The following is a 12,432-nucleotide window of genomic DNA, read 5'->3' on the forward strand; positions in this document are numbered from 1 at the left end:
CTGTGTTTAACTAATACTGTACTATTCTCGAAAACACATAAATATTTTTGTTAGGACACTTACCTTTATCCTCATTAATTACAGTATTGTTTTAAAACTCTTGCTTGGGGGATATATATCAAGTGTTTGGCTAATCCTCTTCTAATCCACAGTTGTTGGATCAGCTCAAATACTTCTCTGCTATACATTATTCATGGGCCTATCTGTGCAGCGCTGTTGGTGAGAGATCCTATTTTTGGTTCAAGTAAATGTTTGTGCAAATTACTTTCAGAAGTTTGGGGTATTTGCCAATCTAAATTGACTTTGCCTCACTAGAACGATTTCCATGTGTAGTGTACCCCTACATCACACAGAATACTGGCACGCTGCAGCAGTTTAAATAACATAACCTACGAAACTCTTCTCAGACATCTGCCTGCCAGCTGGATGCTTTGTTTTGGCTCGTGCTTGCCTTTCATCTTAGCCTGTGTTTTCAGGTGAATTTGTTCTTTCTGCTGAACATCGTACGGGTCCTCATCACCAAGCTGAAAGTAACGCATCAGGCAGAATCAAGTCTGTATATGAAAGCTGTGCGGGCCACCCTGATTCTGGTGCCACTTCTGGGCATTCAGTATGTTCTCCTGCCATACAAACCTAGTGAACGTGTTTCTGCAGAAATCTACGACTACGTCATGCACATCCTAATGCATTTTCAGGTAAGAGTGTGTTAAGACCGTTTACTTCTGATAATTTAAATGATCTTTTGTTTTTATTTATTCTATTCTTTATTATTCAGTTTACTTGACTGTTTGCTTGTTTAGGAACCACTAGAGAACTTCTTTCAATATTTAATTTATTTGATATTTAGTATAACAACATTATTAAATAATATAAAAAATTAAATAATAATTGTATATAACAATACTAAATAATATAAAAATATTATTAAATAATAGTATTAAACATATTAAATATGATGAGTAATAAAACAAATGATATTGAAATAATTAAAACATATATAAATAATTTAAAAAACACAAATATTTATCGATCATTATTATTTTTGAAATCAAAATTATTTTACAATTTTCAGAATTCACTTTTTATAGTTATGTGTTCAGGTAAACTTATTATTTTGTTTTATTCTCTGAATTAGAGACAGCCTTACTCCCAAATAAAAATTACAATACAATTTTATATTCCTTTGGAAAGAACACAACACTCAAGTTTTGACTTGTATTTAAGAAGTGTTTACAATAATATTGTGTCTACAATTATATTTACAATAGTTACAAATAATAATGAATATGGAATAACCATTTTTAACTCCATTTTTCTTGGCATGACCTCATTCTTTCACTGTTTGAATTTGTTAGAATTGAACACACTTGAATGAAATGACCACAATACACGTAGAAATGCTGATTAAAGACACATTAAGAATGGACTCTTCGTTTTTTCAAGAGCATTGGGATTGTATGTGGGATTTCAACCTATGAATCGTCGCGTTCCTAGCACTCCTTAAAAATGACACGAGCTACAAAGTGCTCATACTTTCAGTATCTTTGGACAATTGGTGCAGCCAAGACAAGCTGAATCGGCACAATGAAAAATGCAACAAACAAGCTTGTCATCCCATGATTCCTCTGGCACATCTAGAACGCCTGCTGCTGAAAAACGCATCCAAACACGAGAGACAACCACACTCAACACCAGCCCACAAATCATTGTGTTGGGTTTAGTTATACAGTAGCATATGCTAGCTAACCGTTTTGTTGACGTACTAATGACGAGATTATTTGATTTTGTTTTGAAGGGACTGCTGGTGGCCACAATCTTCTGCTTTTTCAACGGCGAGGTAAGAGTTCAGCCAACCGAAGTGACATTCTTCCTGTTTATGTTCAAGGAATTCCAGAGATCAGACAACATCCTTTTCTCTGAGTGCAAAGATCGGAGATTTTTAACACGGCGTATTGGCTAAACTGTATTGCTATGACAAGACCGACACAGAGGAAACCTGTTCAGTTCAGAAGCAATGCGATAATGAGACATGCGATCGCTTTCGGTTAATAGGGTCACTGCATGTTCCCGCAATGGCCTTGCTGATCTCCAGTTACATTTGCATACCGTCATTATCCATCTTTCTTCTCTCTGTTTCTGAATTGTTTGTGAACTCATTGCAGATGTACTGTATTTGCATCTCTCATATTCTTGCAGCACTGTTATTCAATATGTGAAAGGGATGAGAAAATACAAAGCAGGATGACGTGAAGTTTATGTGTGTATTGTCGCTAGGCAACAGTGCATTAATATAGAGTTTATTTGATGTGCGGTCACAGTTGTTTTAAAGCAGCTTACAGTTAAAACCCAAGATAACTTACAGTCAAAACCAACTGTTTTATGTTGGTTTTACTGCTTGAGTTCTTTATTTCAAAGTGATAGTTCACCCCAAAATATCTGTCATCACTTACTCTCTCTTGTCATTTCAAACCTGTATGACTTTCTAAGATATTTCTAAGACACAAAATAAGATATTTTGATGATGGAGATGTTGGTCACCGAACAATGGCGGTACCCATTCACTTCTGTTGTTTAGACACAAAACCTATGCAAGTCAATGGGTACCGCCATTGTTCGATTACCAACATCTTCATCTTCTTCAAAATATCTTCTTTTCTGTTCTGCAAAAGAGGGAAAGTCATACAGATTTGATATAACAAAAGGGCGAGTAAATAATGACCGAATTTCCATTTTTGGGTAAACGATCACTTTAACTCGAGTGTTACATAATAAAACTGTCAATGCAGTGATGCCAGACTTGGATTTGTTAGGAATCATTTAATCTTTAGATTTATGCCGGTCAGGTTCCAAATAAAGAGAAAAAAACAAGTGTGCATTTTAATGCATTACACGAGGAACAATAGTAAGTAAGTAATTAAGTAAGTAATTTATTGCCATATCAACAACAGTTGATTGGAATTTGTCTTAGTGCCACTCCAGTTAAAAAGGCAATACATAAACATACACATAACATACAGTACATTAAAAAAAAAAAAAAAAAAAAAAAAAAACCTCACATAGACAATCATTCAAACCAATACAAGACTGTAAAAAAACTTGTGCTACTTTTAACTACCCAATAAAGTGTCTTGTGCAGTTCAGTAAAGTGCTTTTGAAAGAGGTCGTTTAGAAGCATTCAGGAGCCTAATAGTGGCAGGGTAAGTACTATTACAGAACCGGGATTTTTTACCCCCAAGGCTTTGGACTCTCCTACCAGAGGGCAGTAGTTTGAAGAGGTACCTGGCAGGGTGCGAGGGATCATCCAGTATTTTCCGGGCTTTATGGCTGGCCCGAGTGGCGTAGATAGAGGCTACTGATGGGATTGCATGTCCAATGATTTTGGATGCTGAATGCACCACCTTCTCCAACTGTTTCCTCTCTAAAGAGGTGGAGTTGCCGTACCAGACAGTAATCGAGAAGGCTAGCACACTTTCCACTGTAGCTCTGTAAAATTGGAGCATTGCATCCCTAGCTACACCAAACTTCCTGAGCTGGCGCAGAAAGTGAAGCCTCTGGTGGGCTTTACTTATGATGAGGTTGGTGTTAACCTCCCACTTCAGGGACTGACATATGGTGGTGCCAAGGAATTTAAAATTGGACACTCTCTCCACTGCCTGGTCGTCGATGATCAGAGGGGAGTGCACTAACCTACTTTTCCTAAAATCTATGATTAGTTCCTTTGTCTTGTTGACATTTAAAAATAGGTTATTCCTCTTACCCCATACCTCCAAGGCTGCCACCTCAGATCTGTAGTCTGACTCGCAGTTGTTACTGATCAGACCTACAACTGTTGTGTCATCAGCATATTTAAAGATTTTCACATTGTCAGAATGGGACACACAGTCATTGGTATAGAGAGAATAAAGCAGAGGAGAGAGTACACACCCCTGTGGGGCCCCAGTGTTGATGGTCCTGGGTTTGGATAACAGGTTGCCCATTTTCACAACCTGCCTCCTGTCTAATAAAAAGTTTAAGATCCAGTGACAGAGGGATTGATTGATTCCCATCAGCTGGAGTTTAGCAAATAATGTAATGGGTATAATAGTATTAAAAGCAGAACTGTAATCTATAAATAAAACTCTTGCATATGTAGCTGGGGCCTCTAGGTGCTGCAGGATGCTGTGGAGGCATAAGGATACAGCATCCTCTACAGACCTGTTAGCACGGTAGGCAAACTGATAGCTGTCCATCTCAACACTGGCTAATTGTTTACAGACAAGCCGTTCAAAAACCTTCATTGCAATGGAGGTCAGAGCAACAGGCCTGTAATCGTTCAAACAACTAATATTTGATTTCTTAGGTACAGGGATGATTACAGCAGATTTAAAACATGCAGGGACTTGGCACTCACAAAGAGACCAGTTAAAAATATCTGTGAAGACAGAGGCGAGTTGATGGGCACAGTTCTTGAGAGTAAAAGCAGACACACCGTCTGGCCCTGCTGCCTTCCTCACATTCTGTTTGCGGAGCAGGGCTTTGACTTCATGTTCCCTAATCACAAATGGTGGGGTAACAGGGTCTGTTCTAGGTGCAGGGGCTGTGTCAAGCTGGGGGCAATCAAATCTGCAGCAAAATTCATTAAGCTTATCTGGAAGCTGGGGGTCTATGTCTTGAGGTGCCTGTTTAGTCTTGTACCCAGTTATCCTCTGTAGTCCCTGCCATACCCCTCTAGTATCTTTAGCTTTTAATTTATCTTCTAGATTATCTCTGTATCTAGCCTTTGCTTTCTTCACAGCACGTTCAAATTCAAATCTAGCAACTCTATATAGATCTTTGTCACCACTTTTAAATGCACGATTTTTCTCTGTGCATAATTGTTTAATCTCTTTATTGAACCATGGCTTATTATTACTAAAAACAACCACAGGCTTTGACGTTATGCATGAGTTCTCTACAAAGTTGATATAGGAGGTGACTGTGTCAGTGAATTCATCTAAACCATCGCATGCTGCCCTAAAAACATTCCAGTCCGTTTGTTCCATACAGTCACTTAGCATTCCTGCTGCAGCGGGCGTCCATTGTCTTACTGTCCTTATGGATCGTTTAACAGTTTTTAATTGTTGACGGTACTGAGGCATTAAAAAGATCATATTATGGTCGGACTTACCTAGAGGCGCCCGTGCCACAGCACGGAACGCCTGTGGAATAGTGCAGTAACATTGGTCCAGTGTTTTCTCACCTCTCGTGGCAAGGTGAATCTGTCGTTTGTATCTAGGGAGTGATTTGTTGAGGTTGACATGGTTGAAGTCCCCCATTAACAGAAGTACCGAGTCCGGGTGCGCTCTTTCAATCTCCGTGACCTGGGCAGCCAGTTGCTGCATTGCAGTTGTGGCTACGGTCTGCGGGGGGATATATACAGCCACCAGGATAATGGAGGCGAATTCCGCCAGTCCGCCACGTCACGTCTGGAGCTAATTCGGAGGGACAGCTCGTCCGTCTTGTTAGCTAGCGATCGGACGTTAGACAGGATTATGCTGGGCAGTGGGCACCGGTGTTTGCGCCTCCGTAGACGCACGAGAGCCCCGGCTCTTCTCCCTCGCTTCCGGGGTGGTTGGTGACACAGTGCACAGTGTCCCGAATATGCAGTAATTCCAGTCTCTCATATTTTACAAGACAATCCACACGATCCACATTCAGACAAACAATTATCAGCCAAAGTAACCAATAGTTACAATATAACAATAATAAGGGCACGTATGCTTGCGTTATGAGGCTTATTTAAGAAAATGAACTCAAAGTAACTTGTCAAATGATAAACCATGGAGATCACATTGCATGTCTTGAATTATTTAGTGTGCATGGTCGGTTATGTAATTTGTGTTTACTCGGGAGCTAATCTGTCCAAACCTTTCCCAGGTACAAGCAGTTTTGAGAAGACACTGGAATCAGTATCGCATTCAGTTTGGAGGCACCATCACACACTCTGATGCGCTGAGATCCGCCTCATACACCGCATCCTCCATCACAGAGGTACAGGGATGTTACAGCATCGATGGCCATTCAGAACACTTTAACGGCAAAAACTGCCATGATATTGACAACATCCTAAAACCAGACGATCCCTTTGCTGAAGGCACTGAATACGGCAACGTGCCGTTAAATAAAACTGCTGATATCTGACAGCTGTCACATGCCTGACATGGACCCTTTACCCATAATTCACAGCTTGTGCTCTCTGAAGGGTGAAGGAGGAGGACACATTTCTTCTAGTATTTACACTGAAAAACATTTTGCTACCTTTAAGTAATGTTATTAAACGGAAAAAACGCTATTGGCGTCATCTTTGTACCACACAAGATTTTTATTTGCTTTAATACTGTGTGCGGTAGAAATACATGTAAATATATTTTTAGATCTTTTAGGTTTCACAGACAAGGCTTAGCTTAAGCAAGGACTATGCCTTAGTTTAATTAAGTTATTTAATTTTTAAAAAAAAAACATTACTGGTGTGCATGTTGAGACAAAACAGATGTATGTGACAGGCAATGATGTATTTAAGGATATGTTTGGGCAAGTTTTTCCCATTAAAACAGGTCAAACTTTCTTTTTAGTCTGGGACTAGTCTTAAGCCTTGTCTGTGAAACCGGCCCATTAGGTGTAATGCACTTCTTTGTCTTATAAGATCAGCCTCATTTGTGTAAATATATCTCAGCAAAATGAAGACAACAGTATTTAGATATATTTTTACGGAAAAATAAATCAAATCTTAGTTCTGTCTGAATACAGGGAAAAACTGAAGAGTGCCCAAACTAACCATTGCACCATTTTCTTTTATAATGTGGAAAATATTTTGATTTAAAATGTCAATGCATCATTTTACTTTTTTTAAATGTCGTTTGAATACTATAAATGTATTATAAACCATTTTTATCTGTTTTCTTGGAAAACAACTTCAGAAAGACATTGAACAACTTGGTCCTTTAAGGGACGGTACACCCAAAAATAAATGTCTCCTTTATTCACCTTTATGAGATCTGAAACCATATGATTAACATCAGAGTATGTACATGACAGAATTTCACTTTCAGGGATTATAACTTTACTTTGTATTAGAATGAATCAAATATTCCCCCCAAAGTAACATTTGACCATCATTTATGTAACATTTATGAACTCAATGTGAACGCCTTACAGTATGAAAACTTATCGGTTTAAAATATATTTAGCAACATATTCTAATTTATATGCATATTATTCTCCGAATGAGATTTAAACAGCAAATGCCAAGCCATTACTGGTAATTTTTTTTACTTCATATTCTTCACAAGTGCATGTTATTTACTTTAATTAAATAATATATATTTATATATACAATACTAAGCAGTCTCTCTCAGTCTGTCCTAAATTAGATTTTACGATCATTTCTCAAAGTGCGTACATATGATTCCTAGATCGAACGTATGCACAGAAAACGCGTGTACGCCTCTCTGTCTTATGTGAAATCTATAAATCGCAAATGATCGTGAAATTGCGCGCAGCAGTTTCAGATCTCCGCCTTTTAATGATGTCGAATTAATAACATTCATATACGTATGAAAGAGCACCTGTCAACGTCCAAATCCTATACGAGCGGCAAGAATGACTTCTTTTTCCAAAAACCTGCAGCACTCGGACAAGCAAAAGTGCGTACGTCTGCTCAGACCCTGAAGTGGGGCTAAACACTTTTCCACGTCAAATACCATTTTAATAAATATGAGCGTTGTCGTGTATTTTTCTGTGCTTTACGATCAAATCTGTGCGTACACTCGTTTTATAAATGAGGCCCCAGATCTTTCACTTTTAAAGCTGCTTATACCCAATTCAACTTGTAACCCATACTGCCAAAATGACTTACATTCCGTATGATTTGGAAAATGTGGCCTGTGTTTATTTATGTTTAATTCTCTACTTGGTTTGGACTTTTCTGACAATCCACATTATGTTACTGCCTAATATGCTATTTTTGTCCAAAAACATGCTATTTTAGATTTTGTTTGTACTATGTAAATATTATATTCTTAGCTTTGAATATTTTGTAGAGGTATGCATTGCTTTGGTCTCGCTTTGCATTGTGTATTTCTTCCATTCGGAACAACAGAGCTGTAACCTTACTCTGGTCTCAAAATAACCTTTTCAAATTACAAACCATAGCACTTCACAGTATGTACACAAATGCCAATCAAACATCAAAAACATGTATTGTTCCATCCGGTTTCTCTATGCAACCGAAACCAACGTCATATACTTTCTTCTTTAATATCTGTTGTCTTTTCATCAATGTGTGCCATTCGCTGTTTCTCTGTGCCCGTAATGGATCATACAGTACCTTTGTGTTTTTTGTGAAAACACTCACTGCAGGACAGTTTCACGTGTGTCACCGTGTGTTGCGAATATTATGCATTCTTCTGATCTGACATTTAAGGTGATCAGAAGTATCAGAATGTTAAAGCTGTATTATGTATTGTAACCATAACCAACCACTACAAACGTTCTTATCTGTAAGAATGTAATGTATTTTGTCCTCTTGAGGTGTATTTGTCTGACATTTATAATATAAAATAGTGTTGCAATCATGTGTATCACGTTATTTGGTAAATACAGATGATCAATTTCAAGTGTCTTATTTGCATCCTAATGTGCATTTCTCGGACATCATTAGGATGGGGACACAGATGTTGTGGTTAACTATAAAAGCATTAAGTCGGACTATTAAAAGCATTAAGTTGCCAATTACACAAAGCATCTACCCGAAGTCAAAAGACAATATAATATAATATTCTATTCACAATGTTTGTCATTGAGACACTATTGAAACCACGCTTTTCAGATGAAATTGTGCTTCTCAAATGGTAATGACAGACTCACATACTTCAGGAACAAGAAAGACTGGCAGCCTAACCAATGACAACTCAAATGCAACATTTCAAGATCAGGCGAACTTGACATACAGGTCACAAATGTTTTTAGCCCAGGAACGGCTAAAAATTGAGTGCATGTTCTGAAATACACACACAGTAAAGTGACGACAGCATATATACAATCACCTACATGACTTCTGTTGACAAGTGTCTATTAATGCCATAAAGTGATGTGAATTAGAATAAAGTGGAGGCATGCCAGGAGGATTGTTGCTGCCAGGAGGAAGACGGCTGCTTATACATGCGTATGATGATTGACAGGACTGAATGATTGTGTGGGACTACGATTACTTTCAATATGTGGGATACAGCACGTGACCGTAATACTAACAAGTAGTTGCTTCAGTGGGAATTTTTAGAGAGCAAATTCAAAGAAGGTTAGAACCGCATGTCGGCAGATTATTTATGGGAACTAGGGGGTATCATGCTGGGAATGAAGACTAAAAAAGGAAGTACTGGCCACCAGATGTTTCCTCTGTCATGCCACAGTTCAGAATTTAAGGCAAAACATATGCTGTCCAACATCGTAGACCGCATAATATACATCCTGCCTGGTCTCATTGTTTATAGGGATTTGAACATTAAGTTTACAAGCACAAAACGTACACTTCTGTACGTTATTATTGATGCTGAAACGTTACATTTGGACGTATATAAAACGAAAAAAACTGCTAAATATTTTAAGCTGAAAAACTTAAATATTTACAATCCTTGTATATTTCAAGGTTTGTAAATGTGTTTCAGTGTGTTTTTTTATTGTATCGTATTTAGATATATATTTATATTTTTATAAAACCTAAACCTACCCATTTTATACCGAAGATCGAATAGACCGAAATGCAGGAAAATGACATTTGTAGTAATAATATAGCATTTAAAATATATGAAATGGTCACAAATCCCTCTAAACCTCTTAAGAAAAAAGCCTCTTGTGGAAAAGACTTTTTCATAAACTTCCACAATAAGTAAGAATGTAAATGAAATGTTGAAACATGAGCAGATGCCAGCTTCAAAACAGTGTTCATTAGTTGATTTTTCTCAGTATCTTCAAAATATCTTCAAATTCTTACAGTTTTGCCAAACAATTAAGTCAAACATCTGTATTGGTGTATTCAATTGCATTATTCCAAAGACTATATAAAATATGAATGCATCAAGGCTATAAATCAAACCAGAACTATTAAAATAATTCTGTTTACTTAAATCAAATCAAATATCGGCCATAATATGATTTACGAAATTTACAGTAAACAAAAATTTGAAATGTTAACTCAAGAATAAACTGAAAAGCACAAAAAGATTTGCTAAACTCAAAACTTTATTAACTCTCAAATGCATATAAAAAACGAGCTTAAAATAGCAACATTAGTATAATAACTTGAATTAGCGTCTTTAAAGTGCCACGAAACACTATACAACATTTATTCAGATGTTAACAGAGTTGGTTGTGTTGCACATCATAGAAAACAATGTTAACAACTGTAAGTTATTAGTCTAGAAATCTAGTTAATTTTTACGCCCATTTTAGTTGCATTTTTTGTTGCTGAAAAGGGTTTCATGAACCTTTAAAGCAGAATCTCAAGGCACTTCACAAAATTTTTTAAAAGCAAATATATAGCAAAAAGGTCTATATAAAATATTAAACAATAAAACCATTCAAAAAGCTACCCCCAAAAAATTTCTGTGCAAAAACGTGTTCATTTCTCCTGACACCAGTGAGAATTCTAGCTGCAGAATTTTGCACAGATTGCTTGTTAAGTGTGGAGTTACGTACCAATAGAGCATTTTTGTAGTCCAGTAGCGAACCCTCAGGTCCCTTTAGGCCCTCTGTGATGACCTAAACTTATCTAATCTTAAAAATCACATTTAAAAACGTTTAAATGCTATGTTCGATAAAAGTGTGCCAATTTTCCCTAGATTTGTATATTTGACTTCCTGGATTGATGGGGACTCTATCCACGTGACATTTCCAAGTCCCACGAGAGTAATTCAAGATCACGGAGCAGTCCCAGTTCCGCGTTGTCCTACGCTGTCTGCACAGCCTGCGCATGCTGCAAGAAGTCGAACGTGTGCATGCACGGGGTTGGGGCGCCTTCTAATAGCATACCGCTGGCTGACAGTACAGTAAATCAATGTGAGAGATAATTTTGAGTGACAGTAAAACTGACCAATCATATCATTTTTCTAAATGGGCACGTTTTGTTTTTTGTTAACTTAACGCCGTCTGCCCTGTTGTTCACCAATAGTCTCGTAACGCAAAGGAAGCACACGGAGTTTGTTCAGCATGTGGATGAACTTTGTTATCAAGTCTCTGAAAAAAAAGAGAGAAGCTGATAAAAAAAGGAGGTAATTTGATCATCAAAGTTATTTATGATTTACATGGCCGCTGTGCCTAAATTCATTCTGGTTGCTGATATGCACATATGTTGTTTATGTTGCTTAATTGATACAAGTGCACAATATTGTGCATGCATATTTGCTGTTATTCTGCATAACAGTGACATTTTATCAGATAAATGGTAAATGCACATGTATAATAATGATTTGTATTTGTATTGCGTGTTATTTGTGTACGGCTTGTTGCGTTTCAAGTGTGGATTAGCACTGTAAATGTATCATGTGGTAAATGTGATGGTATAATATAATGATGTATTCTCACTTCTGTAGTAAAGGTAAAATACCTTACTGTACTGTAGTAAGTGTGGGTTTTCGGGGCAAGGCTCAAACCTCATGGATCGCTCCAGCAGTAGTCAATAAGTGAAAAAACTAAGGAGTTGATGAGTCTTTCAGCCACAGCAAAAGATAGCATAGGGCAAAGTTTAGCGATATTTCTGAAATGAAAACAATAATTCTTGACAGTATGATAAACCTTTGGGACAACAGACCAATTGGAGTCAAATATAACTCCTACATGTTGTACTTTAGTCTGAAACTCCACAATAGAACTATCAACCTTTAACGTTTGTGAGCTTTACAAAGTTGATGAGAAGAGCCAATAAGCAAGACCCCCGTCTTGTCACTTATGAGACACATCCAATGTTGAGTCATCCATATTTTTATCTCAGAAGTACAATGAGAGAGAAAAGAAACATCCACATTTTGACCGGGCTTAGAATGAATATAAATCAGAGTATGGACAGCGTAAAAGTGGTAGTTAAGCCTAAGCAAACCTAAAAAGGATAGAAACCTGGGGAACCCAGGTGGAGACAGAGCCAATATCAGAGCTGAAATCGTATCAGAAAGATAAGATTTAAACAAGGATAAAACAGTCCCAGAAATCTCCAAAACAGTTAGAAGTCGATTAAGTAAGAGGTTGTGATTGACAGTGTCAATTGCTGCACTTAGGTCAAGGAGGTGAAGGATGGAGAGACAATTCATCGATGATTAAGACAATTAATCGATCATTAGTGACCCTTACCAATCTGTCTCTATACTATGAAGTTTTCGAAAAGATTATAAGTCGTAAGATGACTCTGCATCTGCAAAAATACAACCC

General features: G+C 37.4%; 1 protein-coding gene across 2 annotated transcripts in view; it reads left to right on the plus strand.

The window, feature by feature from the left end:
• Positions 1-6,903, plus strand: part of calcrla (calcitonin receptor-like a) — a 29,294-nt gene extending 22,391 nt beyond the window's left edge. For both annotated transcript variants that reach the window (XM_079464950.1, XM_079464949.1), the window contains 4 exons: positions 153-219; positions 477-695; positions 1,796-1,837; positions 5,896-6,903. In XM_079464950.1, the coding sequence (XP_079321076.1) occupies positions 153-219; positions 477-695; positions 1,796-1,837; positions 5,896-6,159 (592 nt within the window). In that variant the 3' untranslated portion in view covers positions 6,160-6,903. The remainder of the gene's footprint in view (positions 1-152; positions 220-476; positions 696-1,795; positions 1,838-5,895) is intronic.
• The last annotated feature ends 5,529 nt before the right edge of the window (positions 6,904-12,432 follow it).

This window comes from Barbatula barbatula, assembly GCF_947034865.1.
Source record: "Barbatula barbatula genome assembly, chromosome: 9".
Lineage (NCBI taxonomy): Eukaryota > Metazoa > Chordata > Actinopteri > Cypriniformes > Nemacheilidae > Barbatula > Barbatula barbatula.